At 34.2% G+C, this 22,259-nt stretch overlaps 1 protein-coding gene across 2 annotated transcripts in view; it reads right to left on the bottom strand.

The window, feature by feature from the left end:
* Positions 1 to 22,259, bottom strand: part of LOC140436773 (cytoplasmic dynein 2 heavy chain 1-like) — a 157,912-nt gene that overhangs the window by 115,707 nt on the left and 19,946 nt on the right. For both annotated transcript variants that reach the window (XM_072525859.1, XM_072525858.1), the window contains exons 6-9: positions 16,009 to 16,122; positions 15,848 to 15,956; positions 15,409 to 15,574; positions 10,864 to 11,041 (exon numbers count right to left, since the gene is read on the bottom strand). In XM_072525859.1, the coding sequence (XP_072381960.1) occupies positions 10,864 to 11,041; positions 15,409 to 15,574; positions 15,848 to 15,956; positions 16,009 to 16,122 (567 nt within the window). The remainder of the gene's footprint in view (positions 1 to 10,863; positions 11,042 to 15,408; positions 15,575 to 15,847; positions 15,957 to 16,008; positions 16,123 to 22,259) is intronic.

Genomic DNA, 22,259 nt, shown 5'->3' with positions numbered 1-22,259 from the left:
GTGAACATCAATCCTATATTAAAAATAGAGAATTTGATAAATCTCAAATATGTAAACACGCATGGGATAATGAACATAGGGTTCAATGGAATGATTCAAATATAGTCCTAAAAGAAACGGATGGTAAAAAGAGAAAAATCAAAGAAGCGGCTCTAATTATGCTAAATGAGACCAATTGTGTCGCGAATTCCTCGGCAAAATGTAGTAGGATCTGGTTACCCATATTGAAAGACGAAGTTATTAAAAGGAAAATACCAGTATTGGTAAGTCAGTAACATATAGAGAATACATCATTTATGTTTTTTAAATAACAAACATATAAAATCGGAATTTGGTGTTTATTGAAGGTAAACTAAATGCACGATCAAATACTTACCATGTCGGGATAGTATTATGAGGTTTTTTCCTGGTTTTTCCCTCATAATTTAGTATGGAATCACTAACAGGAGAATTTTACTGTCATCATGGCATGTGTTTGTCTTTTTAAAGACGAATTACATGTTATGATCTTTTCTGACGGATATTCTCAACTTAAAGTTGATTTCATGTAATCGAATGAACTATCTTATAAGTAAAGTCGTCCCAGGAACGCAACTCAACAATATTGGCAATATCATTTTAAAGTCGTCTACTTTAAAATGTATAATGTATGTCTAAATTGTCAATATAGATGAGTCAGATAAAATTAAATTATTAGAAGAATTTTTCACTAAGTAACAAAAAACAAAATTTGTTTAATTTACTAATGTTTGTATTTTGAGAACGATTTCCGAAGTGGAAATTGAAACGTCAATAAACGTATTTTAACCTTTAATTGTGGCTTATTCCCATTTAAATAGTAATTAATAGGACATAATATTCAAACAAGGTGAATTTTTGGGCCGGCCCTATAAAAAATCATGTAATAGGGATCTATTTTATTGAGGAACTTAACTGCTTCTCGTTATCTGGCATTTTTTCCTGATTATCTGATGCCACAGCTAAATCAGCTATTTGCAAAATAGAAACGACTTGTGCTGTAAATAGGATAGGGTTCATCCACTCTACCGTGTTAAGGTAGGAAATTACTTAAATAACGTTTTTCCAGATAAATGGATAAGAAAAAGGGGATTCAGTCGAATGGCCACCAAGGTATTCAGATTTGACTTCACTAGATTGTTTTATGATGATTTTAAAGACCAAAGTGTATTGAAGTGGACTGAATAATGTAAAAGAATTGAAGGACCACATCAGAACGAAAATTACAGAAATAAATTCTGAAGTCATCAAAAACGTTAGGAAATAATTTATTGCCCGGCTTTCCGATTATATCATTGTTGAGGATATTACTAATTATCCATTACACGTTAATTGCATTAATAAAATAAACAGCTTTGGTTAACATTGTAGAAATAAATATTTAAGTAATTGCATCGTTGCTAAAGCGATTAGAAGACCTTTTCAATAAGGTATCCCGTGATTTTGTCACGGGATACCTGACACAAATATACTTATGCACATAATTTTGTATAACCCTGTAGAAATAAATATTTAAACAGAACATCGTTGCAAAAACGAGTAGGAGACCTTTCAAATAAGGCATCTCGTGACCTTGGTTTCTATTTAAAAAAATCGTCGATTACATCATTACGCTAACACTAACACTAAAGTCGTCTGCTTCTGAAATAATGAATGTATTCCATACTTTTGCGTCATACTTAAGCACATAATTTTGGTTAGCCCTGTAGGAATAAATATTTAAACAAAACATCGTTGCAAAAACGAGTAGGGGACCTTTCAAATAAGACATCTCGTGACCTTGGTTTCTATTTCAAAAAATCGTCGATTACGTCATTACGCTAACACTAAGGACATAATGTCTAACACAATATCGACGGCTTTGGGACACAAAAATGTAACTACATTTGTTTCCGTTAGGACATGTCCACACCATTGAACTTACCTTAGTGAGTTCTTTTGAGTGACACAAAACTGTATTTCTCCAAACACCTAAAACCCCAGTAAGGAGTTTTCGTCACTACATTTCTTACCAATCCTTTGGTGTCACAGAAATGTAAGTGGTGTTACATTTCTGTGATACTATGTTTTTGTACCATAAATAAGATTGAGTTTACATTTACATTTACTGAGTTTACATTTATTAAGTTACATTTTTATAGCACAAATTTTATTACACTGAATGGTTACAGGTGGCGACAGTGGATTTGATAATTTGTTTCGTTTATTTGGCAGCGTGATCCGTTCCATTTCATGTTATGGTAGCATAAACAAGTAAATCAGTTTTAAGTTAATTATTGTAGAGATCTGTTTTATAATTTTATTATTAAGCAATAATGGATTCAAGACGAAAGAAGTTAGTTGTGTTAGCTCTTAATAATTCTATACGAGTTACCGCCCTCATCACAAATGACACATTCAAATAGTGCCTCACATGTTTCTACTAGTAAATCTGATGTATCAGGAGATGAGCAATGTGAGGATATATTTTTTAGCTAAACCGACAGCTAAAACAGACGTGAGAAATAAAGGAAGCATTGTATTAAAGCCGAATATGAATGCAGTGGGTACCACTAATGGTAGTATCGGTTCGCAACGTAAAAGAAAAAAAAAAGGTTGATCCAAGTACTTAGAAGAATAATTTGCAAGAGGTTAATACAGACTGATAAGTCCTATATTTCTATACGAGGCAAAAATGTTACTGCGAGGCTTGTAATACTAAAGGATTGTTCTAAATGCTCCAAAAAATGTAAAAGTAAACGTAATGAAAAATTTAGGAAGCGTTATCACTGTTCATTTTGAAATGACCTTGGAAATCTTGAAAAGCAAAAACAGTATATTTCTTCTTTAGTTGAAGTTAAACCAAAAAGTTCAGTTACAAGAAATATTGAGAATTAACGACGCTCAAATACCCAATAGTATTATTTAGTAAAAGAGGGTAATAAAATCCAAGTTTGTTAGAAATTTTTTCTTGCCACATTCAACATATCAGAAACCTTTGCTAAATATACTGAAAAATAGATCCGCTTGTCATGTTGTTCAGACTAATAAAAGAGGTCATTCCCCTGAAGTCACAAGACCTAAAGACGCTAGAGAATTTATCAGAAGCCATGATCTTTCTACAGTCTGCTAACTACCTATTAGATCTATCTACAGACAGGACCTTAGCGTACAAAAAATGTATGATTGTTATGTTCAAAAATGCAACAAAGAGAAGATAGTGCTTGAGAAATCGTGGTTGTATACACAAATTTTTCCAATGACTTTTATTTAAAGTTTTAATTCTCAAGAAAAGACATGTGTGTTATATGTTTTAGATATCAAAATTCAACTGAAGATGAAAAGACAGAACTGCATGAGAATTATGAACAACATATCAACAGGAAAAATGATGCAAAAGAATTGGCGGATGCGTTTGCAAACAAAATAAATTTCGTTCAATTTGATCTGGAGGCCCTTCCACAAATACTTAAGAAATATTTTACAAAAGACGACTGGCCGTGTAAAATTTTAATGCTTACGATGTCAGGACCAGAAACGCTACTAATTAAATGTGGCATAAAGGAGTGGCTGGTAGAGGTTCGATTAAAGTGTCCTCTATCTTGTCGTTATAATATCTACAAAAAAATTGCGATGATTAAGAGTTTGTTTTAAAGACTGACACGTGTGGTGATCAAAATATAATGTAAATGTATCTGCTATGTTGATTTATGCTGTTCAGACATGAGAGATTCCAAAAATAATCATAGCTTTTTTTGAGTCTGGCCAATCGATGATAAGTACGACTCAGTCCATGGACATATTGAGACAGAATAAAAAAATGTTGACATATGTGACCCCACGGGGTGGTACTCCCTTGTAAAAATGACGTCAAAGAAATTAAAATGTACACGAGATTGGACAGGAAAATATTTATAACTTCAAAACTGTTGGCTCAATTATAATAAAAAATAGACAAGTCGACATTCATGGTCGTAGTATAAATTGAATATAATTAACATGGCTACAGAACAGAAAAGACAATAATAAAAATATTATATTTTTTTTAAGTACAACAAGCAAAATGAAAATTTCGTATCTATTGAGGTTACCCGAAAGGAAACTAGGAAATTTTCCACGCCAAACTTAACTACGGCATAAAAGGATGATGGAAAATAAAAGAGAAACAATATAATGATTTAGAAGAGCTGTACAATAAAGGTATAATTTCTTCCCAGTATCATCTCTTCTATAAGTCTTTGCTCACCAACAATAAGAACAATCAATCAGATGGGCAAAGTAATTAATATAATTAAGATTAATGTATGAAAATGTTTTGAAAGTTTATATTTAATAAAAAAAAACAAATGATACATTATTAAAACTGTTTATTACAGCCCATTACTTCTATTTTGTGATTTTATTTAGAAAATTTGGTAACCCTCAGTTGTGAAATTAGGTTATAATGCTACAGCAACAAGGAATTACAAATAAATTACTGATACCCAACAGTAAGTCTTTATCAGTCCAGGTAGACAAAAATCTATTGCTGCTACTTTTTCTAATTTTTGTTATTTTGAGAACACAATTCATCCATTGTTACGCACGATTGTATTACTGTTAATTAACAAATCGGAACAAAACATTTGAGAATAACCTACAGGTCATTCCAAAATGCAAATCATTTAAAAAAAACCTTAAAAATAAGCTCTGCCGAAAAATAGTCATTTCTGAAATACAATTTTGTGTTCCTAAGCCCACGATATATACCAATTGATGACTATTCAAAAATTAAAATGGGCATGTAAAAATCACCTGTTTCTAAAATATAGAATTATAGTATCTAAAAATATCAACGAAAATTTTATTTTGAGGATCTAGTCATCGGTTTAGGACAGAATGAAGTTCAGCGTCAGCCGCTGAACAGTACGGACGTGCAGTAGAAGCGACACCTGAAGACCGCCGAGGAGCTGCAGCGTTGAGTCGAAGCCGGACTTATCAGTCTGTGCCGTGAATGTAAGCACGGCAGAGCGGAGACTTGCGTTAGCCGCGGCCGAGGCCACTAGAGGCAAAAGCCTATGCCGAGACAAAGCTGAACCGGGGAGATTTGTATTAATCGAATCTTCACGGAGGCCAAAATCAAGGCATAGGCAAGTGAAAAAGTAAACGGGCTTAGCCCGTCGGGATACTTCCTGTACTACGATTGGGATGACACTGTGAGGTGTAATATTTTAGAAATTACACCTGGCAGACACGGCCCCAAGGTCAGGGAGGTAAGAAATTCAAGCGGATCCCACTCTAGTTCTGCCTAGAGCGTGAACTTCCGAGTAAAGGTACTGGGTGGCACCCAGAAGCCGTGCTGACAACGGGTCAGACGGTCAAAAAAATAAGCTTTCCTCCAAAGATTAGGACTTCCACCCCACGCGATTATGGATCGGTCACGATCCCCACCCTGCCGAAAGGCCACTCCAAGCCCCAATGGTTATAGTTCGAGGTACAAACTCAACTATAATATCTATGATGCCCTCCTAGAAGACCAGGACACAAATTACGAGATCTTTGAAAATCTCCCCACCGAGGACATACACGAAGGGGACTTCAAACGCCCCAAGACCAAGAAAAAACGAACAAAAGACCGCGCGGAGGGAAACCGCGAAAAAGAAATGTACTCCACTGACGACGACGTACCACTCGAAAAACGAGCCACTACAAAAAGGATGAGACAGAGGAGCAGTGAGGATGAAAAGTCCGCACTGGCAAAGATGAAGATGATATTAAAAGAAAAGGACGCCGAAATAGCAGCACTAAAACAGAAAATTGAAGAACTGCAGGATACGATAGTAACCTCGCAAAAAACAATAATTGGCCACATTGACTCAAAGTTCCAAGAACTTAGCAATGGAAAAGAAAATAAAAAAACCAAGAAGACAACAGAAACGGTCTCAAAAGAGAGCAGCAAAGAAGATACCTGGGAAACCCAAGCCAAAAAGGCGTCAAAACCGGAAAAGTCTACGGGAACAATCCCAAAGACAAAAGCAACCGCAGAAAAGTCCACGGGAACAATCCCAAAGACAAAAACAACAATAGAAAATACAAAAAAGGGAAAACAAGCAGAAGAACCCAAAAACAGCAAGAAGAAGGCCGTGAAGGAAGACTTCCCTCCACTAGCGACCCCTAGTGCAACAGAACTAGAGTGTCATCAGGAAAGAGATGCGCGCGCTACACCACGCCCTCCGACTCCATGCCAAGCACAAGCAATGGAAACCGACGGAGAACAAACCACGAAACAAGATAAACCAACGTGGAAACCAAAGCCGCCTGTAATTAAATTACAGAGCGTCAGCCAGACAGGAGCAATACTAGACATTGCTCAGAAAAAGAAGGTGATAACGTCGAATAGACTATCGAGAAGTGGACGAGAAACGTTAATACAAGCGAAAAATCCAGAAGATTATAGGTCTATGGTAAAAATCATAGAGGAGTATAGTCAAAATACACCTATACAGTGGATTGCCTTCCCACTAGAGGAAGACATAAAACCAAGAATGGTTTTAAGAGGACTACCTCCAAACACAGACGTTACAGAAATGTTCAATACTCTCAAAGAAGAGTATGATATCGAATGTGAATCAATAAAGAATATGATTTCCAGAAAGAGTGATAAAAGAAATCTACCAATGTTTGTGCTGACACTGGAGAAGGAGGACGTGGAAAAAGCCAGGCGCATTACCAATCTGATGCATATGAAGGTTCACATCGAAGACCTCAGAAAAGCAACTGGGCCCACGCAGTGTTTCAACTGCCAGGGGTACCACCACGCGCAGAGAGCGTGTTTTAAGACACCTCGATGCGTACGATGCGGAGAAAATCACTCCACAAGAAACTGCCAAATGCCCCGAGAACAAAAGGCAAAATGTGCCAACTGCCAGGGTCAACACCCGGCAAACTTCAGAGGATGCCCCAGATGCCCAACCTGGGGAAGAAAACAACCACAGAGACAACAAGCCCCGCAAACAAGGCCGCAACAAACATCAAGCGGACCTTCCTACGCACAGGCAGCAAAAGCGCAAAATACCGAGAACACCATCTTGATCTCGAAACAACAGCAAGACGGCCTAGTGAACTCAGTTAAGGAACTGGTCACTAGAATTGTCCACGAGGCGATTGCAGATATAAAGCTAGCACTGAACTAGTGCAAGCAAACAGAGGATACTTGAGGATAGGCTCCTGGAACCCAGGAGGCATAAGGACCAACCAGAATATACTGGACGAACTGGTCAATAGATATGAAATGGACGTCGTGGCAATACAGGAAACAAAGCTCACGAACAACATCAACATCAAGTTTCCAGGCTACGACATATACAGGAACGACAACACAGCAAGATCAGGTGGCACAGCAATATTAGTGAAAAAAGGCATAGGTCACATCAGAATTCTAACACCACAACTAAATACTATGCAAGCAACAACAATAAGAGTACAAATGAGGCAAGGAGAAGTCAGAATTACCTCCGCCTACGTAAGACCACAAGACCTACTGATTGAAGACGACTTAAATATGTTCCTAAACAACGAACCCTCAATCATAATAGGAGACCTAAACGCAAGATCCCCAAACTGGAACGACAGAGCTACGAACAGAAACGGAAGACTACTAACCACATACATAGAAAATAATGACGACGTTATGGCAATGGGCCCCACAGACCCAACGCATTACCCAGGAAACGGACTTCCTACACACATAGACACTGTAGTAGCAAGAAACCTAGGACTACAAACAGAAATACAAACATTAAACAAAGGCACAACGGACCACAACCCCATCCTATTAGAACTAGGAACGTGGGAAGAAGAAAGTACAATCAAAAGAGTTAAAAAGAAAACAAAGTGGACAAACTTTAAAAGACTCGTGAGCACTGGAATTAACATAGTTCCAGTGATAGACAACCCACGAGAAATAGAAGACAGAGTCCTAGAGTTGGAAAACATCATCCAACAAGCACTCAGAAACAGCACTACAGAAGAGGAAGTAGAAATGCACACGGGAAGATTTAAGGATATACCACAAGCAATAAAAGACTTAATAAGGGAAAAGAACAGAGCAAAGCAGACAGCGAGAAGGACAAGGAACCAGGCAGACAAAAATAGAGCAAATAGGCTAAACAGAGAGGTCAAAACAGCACTACAACAACACCGTAGTGAAAGCTGGGAAAACCACATAAGAGACATGGAGGAGCAAGGACCAAATATGCAAAATATTTGGAGGCTCCAGAGAATACTGAGAAACGACAGAAAGCAAATCCCTCCATTACATGGAGAAAACGGAATAGTCTACACCACAGAGGAAAAAGCAGAAGTAATGAGGAGTACTCTCGAAAGAGAGTGTACATTAAATTACCACCCAGATGAGGACATCGACTTCATAGAAGAAGTCGAAAGACAAAGAGGAAGACCCGAAAACCCGAACGAAATCATCCCTCCTACATCACCGGAGGAGATAAACGAGCTAATTAAAAATAGCTCGCCGAAAAAAGCACCTGGTCCTGATCAAATAACGAACAGGGCTCTAAAATACTTACCAGCGAGAGCCATAGTATATCTAACAAATATTATCAACGCGATGCTAAGATTCAAGAAATTCCCAAACAGATGGAAAGAGGCTCATGTCATAATGTTACCAAAGCCCGGAAAAAACAGCACATTCCCGCAAAACTACAGGCCAATAAGCTTACTACCTGCAATCAGCAAGATTGTAGAGAGAATAATACTCGTCAGACTCCAAGCTGAAACAGACAGATTAGATATAATACCCGAAGCCCAATTCGGTTTTAGATCAGAACACTCCAGTGAGCTACAAGTACTCAGATTAACAGAGTACATAGCAGCTGGATTTAATGACAAACAATTCACAGGAGCTGTCTTCCTAGATGTAAGCAAAGCTTTCGATAGAGTCTGGCATAAAGGACTTATCTACAAAATGAGACGATACGGCTACAGCGGAGCAATGACAAGACTAATCTCTTCGTACTTAGGCAATCGGAGTTTCAGAGTCCGGATAGGGCAAGTCCTATCCGAACTCGGGAACCCGGAGGCTGGAGTGCCACAGGGAGCGGTACTGTCACCTCTACTGTATACGATATACACAGCAGACATACCTAGAACACCAGGTACACTACTAAGCCTCTATGCCGACGACACAGCGATAGCGGCCAAACACAGAAATGTAGACATAGCGGTAAACAACTTACAAACAGCGCTAGATGACATAGAAGAATGGAGTTTAAAATGGAAAATCGCTATAAACTCCGAAAAGACACAGGCTGTACTTTTCAAAAAGAGGCACCAACAACCAGAAGAACAGGTAACTGTGCAAGACAATCCTATCGAGTGGAAAAGTGAAGCAAAATACCTCGGAGTAATCATGGACAAAGGCTTAACATTTAGCAAACATGTAGAAGCTACAGTACAAAAAGCCAACATGGCAAGAGCATCAATAAGAGGCCTAGCAGGAAGAAAAAGCAAACTTAGATTGAAAACAAAAATAAGATTAATAAATTGTATAATTCTTCCTATACTAACATATGCGTCTCTCGCATGGGGACACATATGCAATACATCAAAAAAGAAAATACAAGCGGCACATAACAACAGCCTAAGAGAAGCAGTCAACGTACCGAGATACGTAGCAGAAAGATTTCTCTTTAGAGAACTACAACAAATCAGAGTGACCGACACAATGAAAGAAAAAGCTAGGACAAAGTTCGCGGAGATAGAGAACCACCCCAACCACATATTGCGAGAGATATTGAGGTATGACGCTTTCCACAGATGGAAGCACAAAAGACCCAAACAACAAATAGTAGAATAAAATCATAATACTAGAGAGAAAATCAACAATCACACCAGAGAGAAAACAAAACACCAGAGAGAAAACACTTCAAAAAACAACAACAACGCACAATGAAGATAGTTCGTAGCTCAAAACCCTTGTGGACAATCGCAACGTACAGCGTGGACCCAGTAAATTTTATGTAGATAATTTATTATATAAATATGCACTAATTCTGATTGTATGTTTCAGGCATCCTACAAAAAAAATCCAAAAAACAACAAAAAAAATGGCTTCGGCCACCAAAAAAATCAAAAAACTACTAACAAAAACCGGCGCAAGCCACAAAAAAATATTAACAAAAACCACTAAAAACTCGGGCATGTAGGGCCCAACCCCTTGAGCACCAAGTCGCCGAACTGAGCCTAGCTCAGAGCGGAGACTTGAGGCCCAAGTAAGCAATTTTAGTTCGCGGATAAGCCACATTAAGATAACAGGAATATAGCGACAATGCGCTGTCCTGAGTTTTGAATTCGGTTAGGAAACCATGTTGGGGTTCTATTACCCAGGATCTCCACATGAAGAGCATTTGGCTGATAGTTGTGCCCCTATCGCGCATCAGAGTGCTATAGGGGGGAAAGGGATGGTCTGGAGCATTCGAGCGCGGTGGAGTGACTCCTGTTTTTACTCGAGTTAATACACCTCGTTCCAATGAATTGTTACACCCGAACGTAATTCTTAGGGGTGAACATTTCTCACAGGCTGGGTTTAATTAAATTGCTTGCTTGCTTGCAGGACAGAATGAGAGAAACTTTATGTTAATATCTAGCTTTGGCAAAATTTATCTGCTTTTTCAGTATCCCAAAGAAGCAAATTAATTTTGAAAGCCATCCATTGGATTTGTACAAGCTGATAGAGGGATTCAGAACTTAAGTTATTATTATATAGAACGGAGCTCTTACACAATTATTGATTAATTTTCAATTAAATTTAAATATTTTTTAGGTGATTAAAAGACCAAATTTAATAAGTATATCAACAATTTTACTTACTTTGAGCTTTTTTTGTTTTGATTTAATACCGTCGATTTTCTCTGTGAACAGTTTTCCATACAATTTTATAAAGGAAATATATCTGGATGGCGTATTTATTAAAGATTGGGTAGCACTGTAAAAAAATGAAAAACTTTGACCAGGAATATTAAGACATCCTTCATCAATTGATATGTTCCTGAAATAAATATAGCGAAATTAAAAAAGCAGAGACAAACTAGATTACGTTTTTATTATTTTAGTATTATACTATTATAATATTATAACATAATTTATAATAGTAGATTCAACGAAATTTCTTTACAAATTACAACAGGCCACAAAATTACAAAATGTAGATCGAGAAAATATATGAGCGGAAGAATTATACCACCAACTTAAAAAATGCATTCATGAGGCTGCAAGTGAAGCTTTGGAGTATAAAGACAAACATAAAATAAAAAAGTAAGAATGGTGGTCGGAGAATATGCAAACGTTAGTATACAAGAAGAAACGCTTATCACAAATAGACGTCAACGAGAAAGAAGGAAGATTACAAGAGACATAAAAAATTTAATCGAGATGTAGAGAAGTAGTGAAAAGTAAAAACAAGATATGGGATTGAAGATGTACAGAGGTGGATAGGTATATGGGTGGAACAAGAGTTGGGCAAGCGTATAAGGTGATAAATTCTCTCCGGTGGAAAGAAAAGGAAAAATCTAACTTACAGTTGTCAATAGATCTGAAACAGTGGAAACAGTATTATGAGGTCTTACTGACAGAGGATAGATGTAAATTCCAAGAGATATAAATGGAAGAAATATCCGAACATACACAAATAACTTAGATAACAACCGTAGAGTTATGCGATTGCCACAAAATATCAAAAAATGGTAAAGCAGCAGGACCTGGAGATATCCCAATTGAGTTGGTAAAGTATGAACGAAATATATTACATGAGATGTTGGTTCAACCATTTAACAAATGCTAAAAAGTATAAAATATTCTTGATAATTGGAATGTTAAATACATCAGCTTAATATTCATGAAAGATAAACGCAAATGCTCTAATTATAAGGGAATAACTGTTATAAGCTCAGTGAAAAGGTTGTACGGTCAAATAATAAAAGAAAGAATAGAATCAGAATACAAAGACATAGAAGAACAAGATGGATTTCCTGCAGGAAGATCGTGCACTGATGGTATATTCGTTCTGCAGTCAGTAATCGAAAAACGGAAGGCAAGGAATCTATCCACCCACCTATTGTTTGTAGATTTAAAAAAGGCATACAATACGGTACCTTTGAAAAAACTGTTTTAAACATTGACGAAAGTAGGTCTCAGTAGAAAATATGTGGATGCGATCGCAAATATATACAAAATTGCAAGAAGTGTTGTTAAAGAAGGAAACTTTATATCTGAATCATTTTCAATAATAAAGAGGCTTAAACAAGGGTGTTGTCTATCTCCGACCTTATTTAAAATATATATTTAATTATCTATAGAGCAGTGGAGGAAACAAGTATCCGGAATGGGAATAGACATAAGCAGTGGTAAATGTCTAACAACTTTATTTTTCGCAGATGATCAGGTAGTCGTAGCGAATGATGAGGAAGACATGGACTACATGTTTAGAAAACTAAAAAAAGAGTATCTTAAATTAGTAGATGATGAAGAAGATCCAGAGTTAGAAATTAGGAACACAAAAACATGTGAACAAGCAATGAACAGAAATATCTCGGATCTATGATATCTAAAGAAGGAACTACCAAAAGAGACATGGAAAATAGAACGCAGCAGGGAAATAAACGGTAAACATTCTAAATTCTCTACAAGACATTAGACGATAAATGAAATCCACAATCTATCGAATCTTGGTAGAGCCTAATATGACTTATGAGGCAGAAGTTTGGTATATCTCGAAAAAAGATGGAAAAAAAAGAAGTAGTAGAAATGGATTTTCTAAGGAAAGCGTGTAGTGTATCCAAAAAAGATCATATCAGGAATGAAGATATTAGAAGGAGGACAAATACTGTATGTTCTAGTGTGAACAAAATTGAAACGAGACAACTAGAGTAGTATGGTCACGTGAAGTGAATAAATAAAGATAGATGGCCAAAGAAAGCTTTAAATTACATACGACAACAAAGCGGAAGAAGGGAAAGGCCTTCAGATGCCTGGGAAGAAGATGTACGGCACATAATGAGAGATAGAGCTATTAAAGAAGACGAATGGATGGACAGAAAACGATGGTGGTCGAAATGCAAGAAGCGGCAGAGGCTGTAGGAACCTCGCTTATATATATATATATATATATATATATATATATATATATATATATATAGTAATATAATTTTAGTATTTTTAGTATTTTAATATAGTTTAAACGTATCAAAAACAGTATCAAATTAAAATTAAAGCTGATATGTAAAGAAAGAGTAAATATCATATTTCCAACATAATAATTATCTTCACGATATAAAAAGCTAAAATAGTAACCTATTCGTTACTGTTTATTCAAAAAGTAAAAATATACAAAAGAAAAAAGAATTTTCAATCTTGTGAATCTTAAATCATTTAAACCATCAAATATATATTATATAAAATGTAAAACCACCATTTTTAGATGCGTTAATAATAAAGAAGGAGGACGGACACACAGGATAAACAGTATACCAAAAACCAACACATACTGATATTCTACACGCAGATTCACATCATCATCCCACACAATTACATTAGGTCATTAAAACCCTAATTACAGGATCTAAAAGACTAACAGACGAAGAACATCAAAATGAAGAGATTCATGATGTAAAAACAGCGTTGAGAAACAACGGCTTCTCAACATATACCATCAAAAAACCTTAGAATTCCCAAAGAAGAATTAAGGAACCAACAGACGATGAAAAACCGAAAAACCATTCTACTATAGGTAAAGGGCACAGCAGAGAAAATGGGATGAGTGCTAAGAAGAAACAAAATAAAAACGATATTTAATACCGACAGCTCAATTATTTTATCATTCACAAAAAAAATATCGTTAGAAAATCAAGGAAAATACGAGATTTCATGTGGAGACTGTAACAAATGGTAAATCAGACAGACCAATCGAAGAATCCATGTGAGACGAGAAGAACATTAAAATGCCATCGAAATGAGGAAAAAACGTCTTCCCATGCACAATATCTCTCCAAGAGAGTGTGTTGGAGTTCTATTACTCAGGATTCCCACATAAAGACCATTTGGCTAATATTGTGCACCTATCGGAATTAAGTATTTAAGGTCTGGAGCATTGGAGCGCAGTGGAGTGGTCTGGTTTATTAGTACACATGGTACAATAAAATGACTCCCTTGATCACCAGACTTAACTCCCCTAGATTTTTCTATTTGTGCAATGCTAATAACCAATTTGTACAGGCATGAATTCGAGCGAGCGCGAACTTTAAGCAAATAAGACAAAAGTTAGTGAAACCTAGCCAGAACAAATACACAAACACCAAATAATCCCTAATATTTTTAATTAATAGACGTAACTTGTCGCCCATATTAATCTTAACTGAGTACAGTCTACTGTAAGTGATAAGTCTGTACTGATATTAATAATAAAATTAATTTTACTTGCAAAGGTGAGTATCCACTATGTTCGTGAACTTCGCACGCTCCGCGATCCTCTAACTGCTTCAATGGATACAACATGCGCTCTATATATGAAACACGCCACCTCCTTATGCGCTCCACAGTTTTGAACGAACCTTTGAGTAAACATGTAGTCATCATTAGTTGCTAGTGCAGTAAATAGTTTATTTCATAACTTCTCGAATATTATATTAAAAGCCCTCTTCGCTTTTGCTCGTCTGCTGTGTTTTATTTTATACCACTTAATAATTCTCCAGTTACCTACCTTTACCACTGCTTTTTTTTGTTTTGATTTCTCTCTTCGAAATCCCGAAAGCATAATTATTACCTTATTAATGCCTATTTGCATGTCCATACCTCTTTTGATTTCCACTCAGCCGTCTTCTTTTAAAATTTTATTTTTTAAATCTTTATCCTGGGGATCCCACAGCAGTATAGTTTGGGTACAACCTAATTAGAGTTAAATATTTTTCTTCCAACAACTTCATTTACTTAAGCCTTGAATGTGATATACGACACGTACGCATTTCGTGATATCTTTCTTGCGTACACGAACAGACTGAGCTTGCGTATCTATTATGTGGAGCAGAATGGTGGAGCGCAAAAGGTTCGCGAATATAGTGAATGCCCATCTTTACAGAAAGCTACAAATGAATTCAATTAGTGGAGCCGCCCCCCAAACGAATGTGAGGTCGCTATTGAGACGCTGCCATTTTATCGATTTTCCCAAATTTGATTGTCTTAGCATATTTTTCAGATTTTAAAATGCTATAATAGATGACAATGGTCAAATAAAAACAATCAGTTCGTCAATAATTTAAGCCTGTTCTGAGGGTGAAATATAATAATCCATGGCATAAATTTGTATTATAATTAAAGGAATTAAAATATAAAATGCACCCTACTTTATCCTAAATTAATTCCTACCTGCTTAACAAAGTATTTGGTACTGTTTCAATGGTATGTCTACTCCAATCTGACTGCCAGATTATACTACAATTTTGTGTAAATGCCGGACAGTTTTGAATAATGTTCCATAAGTTTATATTGTCAATGTCTAGACATATAATAATATGCAGATTTTTTTTTATTCCTAAAAAATAAATGTTGGAGTTTATACAAATAAACCTCGTATAAATAGAGTACTAATCAAGTACCTGGTATCTACAAGTACAATGGGACCTACAGAAGCCAGCTACGTTACGGAAAATATTATTTTATAAATATTTTATGTTAAAATCTTGAATATGTTTCCTGTGTTAGTCCATTTCAAATTAGGTAAAAGAAATAAGAATAAGATAAAAAATATAATGTTGAACTTTTTAACTAAATCTTTTAACATAAAATAAAATATACCAATCCTTACTTTCAGCGTAATACTGAGTTAAATTTCCATCAAAATTGTCTCTATCTGAATCTTCTTTTAAACCTTTAACTAGAGATTCTAATTCAGTTGATGCGTAGAGACCAGGAACCTGTAAAATAATTTGTATTGATATTTGTTTAATTCCAAAACTATACAAATACCTCTCCTGAACATATCAGAAAATTGAAGAGATTTATGTTGTTCTGTTCATTTAGAATATAGTCTTCTATTAGCAGGTATGTTTCTTCACCATCGAGACCAGAGTATTGCATAGCCTATAAAAATACGAAGTACCGTTAGAGTTTTTGTCTATATCAAACAACTTTGATATTTTTAATTTGCCTAGGACCTTTCTATAATGAGATAAATTTTTACCCAGGTCCAAGTAAGTTTTAGAAAAATATAATATACGATAGATTCCGATATCTAATATTTTTGATAAAAAATAAAGTTTATATAGCTTTAAAATGGAAATTAGTTTTAGGTTAAATTTTAGTAGTGTTTAATTGTGGCAATGATAATTTTAATTGTTTCTGCTTGAAAAAAATCTTGTGAAGGATATTAAAATTTAAATTATCATTATCTAGGATAGTCGTCTTGTCATATTTCTTTTATCATACACTGTTGCTTGCAAAATGATAATTTTATTAATTTTACCCTGAAGCAAATCTGTATGTGAACCAAATGAGAATTGAACGTGTCTCACAATACAACTACTTGGGAACTATAATTAATGAGTCGTGAAACAATACCCAAGAGATTAAATGTCGCATCGGAAAGGCAAAAAGTGCATTCTTGACTATGAGTTCTGTGTTCAAGAGCCATGACCTCACCCTAGAAACAAAAATAAGGCTCCTTAAGTGTTATGTGTACTCAGTGCTTCTGCACGGAGTAAAAACGTGGACATTGAAGACGGAAACTCTATCAAAACTTCAGGCTTTTGAGCTATAGTCATACAGAAGGATCCTGAAGATACCATGGACAGACAAAATCACCAATGAAAAAGTACTGCGGAGAATGAACACAACTGCGGATTTGGTCAACATCATGAAGAGCCGTAAGCTGCACTTGGGACATATAATGAGAAATCAAGGCTGATACGAGCTACTTAAATGCATTTTGCAAGGTAAAATTGAAGGAAAAAGGGTCCCAGGACGAAAAAGAATATCCTGGCTTGCTAACCTGAGAGCATGGTATAGAAAGACCTCAACACAGCTATTTCGTAGAGCAACCAACAAAGTCATTATAGCTAGAATGATCGCCAACGTTTGGAACGGACAGGCACCCTAAGAAAGAGGAGAAGAACCCTGAAGTTAAAATGACCGGCGGAGATATCATCTCACCAGACTTTTAGCAGAGATATTTATTTAAAATCCTAGGAATGCTGGAAGTAAAGTATGAGATACATATATATTTCAGTACCCAACATCTAAATTACAAGACTTGAAGATCCTGACACCCTACAACATTATAAAGATTTTGAGAGTGTGAGTCAATTTTTGGTAGCCAGAGAAGCAAAAACTAGAGAGAAAAAAAATCGGTTATGGTGAAAAAGTCACACTCTAGCTAGCAACAGTAACTACGAAAGAAACGTAAACCAGTCGTTCTAAGATAATTAGAACAATGGAACTTTAGTTTAGATAATAATCAAAGATACAGCGATAATAATAGCTATAATATTCGGAACAGATCAGAATTTCAACAAAATCATTTCCTGGGTAATTCTAAAAGTAATGAAAATCCTTCTTAATAAGGCTACAATTAAAAAACAGCGATTTATGTTCATCCAAGGGAATTTTTCTCCGAGAAAAGTTACTAGACAATATCCAGAAAATTTAACAATAGTTAGATGATGACTGCTGTAGAAATTCTGTTCATAAAATATAGCTGGTTTTATGCTTATTCTATTTTATTTCTTAGTTCACATAAATAATTGAAAGATATACACATTTAACCTATAATAAATAACCTGATGTATTAATTAGTACTAAACAGTTGTGTTATAAGTACTGCTATAAATATCAGTGGCACCCATCTTAAAAATAAAAATCATCCAGTTATTTTATAATAAGGAAAATTGACAACTCTGCTCTGTCTTGTCACACTTTGATTCTGAAGAAAGGAAAAATTCCTTTACCTATAAAAAGCATGCTTCAGTTCAAAATTCATTTTAGTTATCTTTTTCTCGGTTTTTTTGTCTAATTTTTCCTGTTTCTCCTGTTAAATGAAATTTTATAATTCAACAGCACATGGTCGACCACGGGATATTATCTCCTAATATGTAGAACCCGCTGGCCATCTCAAGATGGAAGTATCTAAAGCCAATAACTAATAACTACATTATCAGCAAGTTATCCTGTGAAGCCAACATCAACAACTAACCACTACATCATTTTATCATCATTTTATATTGGTACCCATTGTTTTTATTGTTCTACATCGGCTGGCAACTTTCGGAGATAGTTATGTTGTCACCCATTGGCACCCACCGTTTCTGATGGGTCGTTCAAAGGTTATTATATATATATATATATATATATATATATATATATATATATATATATATATATAAGAGTAAGAAAAAAGAAGTACTTGTGACTCGTTTGGAAAAAATATATTAATGTTTTGGATGGGTTGGAGCCATATGTAGTAATAGATTTATAAGCTATTACTCTCATCATCCAAATAAGATGAAAATGAACCTTATAACAGGATTAAAAGAACGTGTTTTAAAGCTTTCTCATCCAGATTATCTACATGAAGATCTTCAATTGTTATATTTTAATTGAAAACTCTTATCCTCCAGATATGCTACATAGGATGCTTTTTTTAATATTGTTAATATAAATAACTTAACACCATTTTTTGCTAAATCACAAAACATTGTATCTAACAACCAGAACATCTATTATCATTCACTACCTTTTATACCATCATTAACACCTAAATTAATACAAACAGTAAAGGTTATTGACAATATAAAAATAGCAACAAAGAACATCAAAACTATTTCATCTTTATATTCCAAAACTAAATATTCTATAGACAAATTTGAAAAAACTCAGTATATTGGTGAGACCGGAAGAAATCTTTCAAATCGCATTATTTCTCACAAAAGTGATTGCAGAATTAAAAAACCGTCTTGTGCTTTGGCAGAGCATGTTATCGATAAAGACCATATTATGGATTTTGATAACATTAAAATTTTATGTAGTGAAAGTAATTAATTCAAAAGGACTTTTTTGGAAATGGTTTGTATTAGCAAAAGTGATAATAATTTAAACAAAAGATCAGAAATTCAAAATCTAAGCAAAATTTATAATTATATTATTTCTTTATAATTTATATATGAAACTTGAAAAATATCACATTTTGATTTAATTTTCCATATAACTGTTACATTTTTTCAGACATCTATCAATGGTAAATAAATCTTCTTCTTTTTTGTTACTAAACAAAAAAGAATTTTTAAACAAAATTTTATTTTTGGCAATATAATTCTCAAAAGTAAAAATTTTAAGTTGGCATTTATGACATTGAGGCTTATTTGTAATTGGTCACTACTTTAAATTATTTATAAATTCAATTGTTTTTGTGTTAAGAAAATGTTTTCAAAATTATATTAAAATTTCAGGGAATCATTTATTAGATAAGAACATTTTTGTATTAATTCTTTTTGAAATGTATTTGCAGCAATTTTATTAACCAAACTAATTTTATTTGATGAGTTAACAAAAAATTTTTTCTTTCTAGTTTAACTTTGTAAGATATTTTGTCTTTTTTAGCAGCTCTTGATAATAATTGTAAACACAATTAAAAGCTATTAATATAATAGTTAACCAATAGCCCCTTTTATTGACTCCAACCCATCCAAAACATTTATATATTTTTTCCATATAACGTATATATATATATATATATATATATATATATATATATATATATATATATATATATATACGTTCAAATTATCGGGTAAAGTGGTCTGTAATAAAAATCTTTCTTTTTTCCAAATTACTCAATATTTCGCCATTTATTTAAAAGCTTCCTCAGGAGTAAACTAAAAACAATTTGAACATTACAAAAAATGGCGTACAAATACATTTTAAAACACTCACAGAATTTAAAAGATTTCGCAAATAAAAACTGACATTAAAGTATTTGAAATATTGAATGTCAAGATTAAATTGTCTTAAGCACGTTCGTTACAGCTATACGATAAAAAATTAAAATTATTTCAAATGTAAAAATAAAAATAAGAATAAAAGAAAAGTTAGAAGAATAATATTTATTTGATGAATTATTAAGGTTAGTTGTTATTAAGATGAATGTTGGCTATTTTTAATATTTATAAATTTTGTTCAATATGTTACAATACATGTTACTTAACTGTCCAGTGTCCGTTTTATAATTTAAAGAGTTTTTATTTTTGTTAATGTAATACATTTCAAGAAATAATCTACTTTTGTAGTAATCAGTCTGTGCCAAAATGTGAGCTTTGTTATAGTCTAGCATATGTCCAGTGTTTTCACAGTGCTCAACCACTGCGCAAGTATTTTTTCTCAAGCGGCAATCACTTTTATGTTGTGTGAAGCGTTGTTTTAGCCATTGTGATGTTTGACCAATATAGCTATTTTGACATCCTAAACAAGGTATTTCATAAACGACATTACTTTTATATAAGGTTGGTACTGGGTCTTTGATTTTTGAAAATAGTTGTTTGCTGTTCATGGTATTATATTTAGCTATACTAATATTAGGAACATTTTTAAATATGGATATGGATATGGATGAATATGGAATCATGGACGGGACCGTCATAGAAATTAGTGCTGTAAATCAGTTTTTTTTTTAAATTTGTTTAGGATATCCATTGTTACGAAAAATTTTGTATATTATGTTCAGATTTTTTTGTAAAAAGTTGTCATCAACAATGGACATTATCCTGTTTTTTATACCTAGTACGGTATTATATTTTTGACGGGTGGTATGGTTTGAATAGTAATTTATATACCTGCCTGATGCTGTCGGCTTTTAGTACCAATCCAATGTCAAAAAATTGTCAAAATATAATATATATTGAGCTACCGGTTATACTATTTACCAGCTTTTAAAGCATCTTTAGGCCCTCAAGGAACTAAAGTATATCAGTACAAGGTGGTGACAAAAATTATCCAATGTAAAATTATTTTATAGATAATATGTGTTTGTATTCGTGTATATGTTGCCCAAAGAGAAAACTACCATTTTCACTTCAAAATTTTTAAGCATTTTAACAAATTTTACAAATTAAAAAATTTTAAAAGCTGTATATAAGAGAACGCATAGGCAACAATTATTGTAATTCAGCTCTTTAAACAAACAGCTGAGGTTATCTACAGTGGCTTAGTTAAAGTACCCTAAACGCATGAGTTATGCTCTAAAAATCAATAAGTACCATCATTCATACATCTAATGTATCGAGACAATTCCTTGTACTGATATCCTTTAGTTTCTTCAGGGCCTGAAGATGCTGTAAAAGCTTGTAAACAGCGAAACCGGTTACCCAATCTTTGTTTTAATAAAAAATTTATTACGAATTGTAAGTATAAGACTTTTGTCGCTAACGTTTATAAATATTTGCTCACATCAGCAACCCTTTCAGCATTTGATTAAGTTTGGCACGCTGGTCTGATCGAAAAACACACTAAATATAAGTGCCAATTTTCTTCCTAAAAATAATTTGCTTCAACTGTTCTGATTAAACTATCCGTGTTAAAGTTAAAGTCGCTCATAAGTTATCTCTAACATTCACTCTTTTACAATATTGCTTTGAACACGTGGCGCCTTAGATATGTGTCATATTTACACTTTGACCTTTAACTACGGGCGCCCAACCATGAATCTCAAATACGGGCGCGGTGTAATCTATACACCAGTTACAAATAATTACAGAAACAAAATTTCTTTAATAATTAGAACTATATTAAATTGCGCAACTTGTGTTTAATCAATAACTAGTTATTATATAATAAAAAATAATACTAAAAAATAAATCAAAATGGTAAACCAGTGAGAAAAAACGAAAACAGTAATTTATTACATATTGAAACACCAACCTAAAAAATATGCAAAAATTTTTAAATTTTTAACTAGGTAGAAAAATTAACACAAACGAGTCTTTATTTACTTTCGTCTTCTTCCTGGTTATTTGAGTTAATAAACTCAGGACAAATAATGGTGGAATGTTCTTTGCAAACCATTCTCCTGCATGTCCGACACGAAATGGTTGTCACTCTATTTTTACGCCTTACGCAGCAATAGCACCTTCCTCGTATTTTTTTTGGTGGTTCTTCTTCTTCTTGTTCCATTACAGTAGCTTTATATTTCTTCAGGAATAGTTTTAAATCTAAGGGCAAACTCTGTATTCCAG

This window comes from Diabrotica undecimpunctata, chromosome 3, assembly GCF_040954645.1.
Source record: "Diabrotica undecimpunctata isolate CICGRU chromosome 3, icDiaUnde3, whole genome shotgun sequence".
Lineage (NCBI taxonomy): Eukaryota > Metazoa > Arthropoda > Insecta > Coleoptera > Chrysomelidae > Diabrotica > Diabrotica undecimpunctata.
The sequence above is the reverse complement of the archived record's forward strand: the minus strand, read 5'-3'. Positions and strand labels throughout refer to the sequence as shown.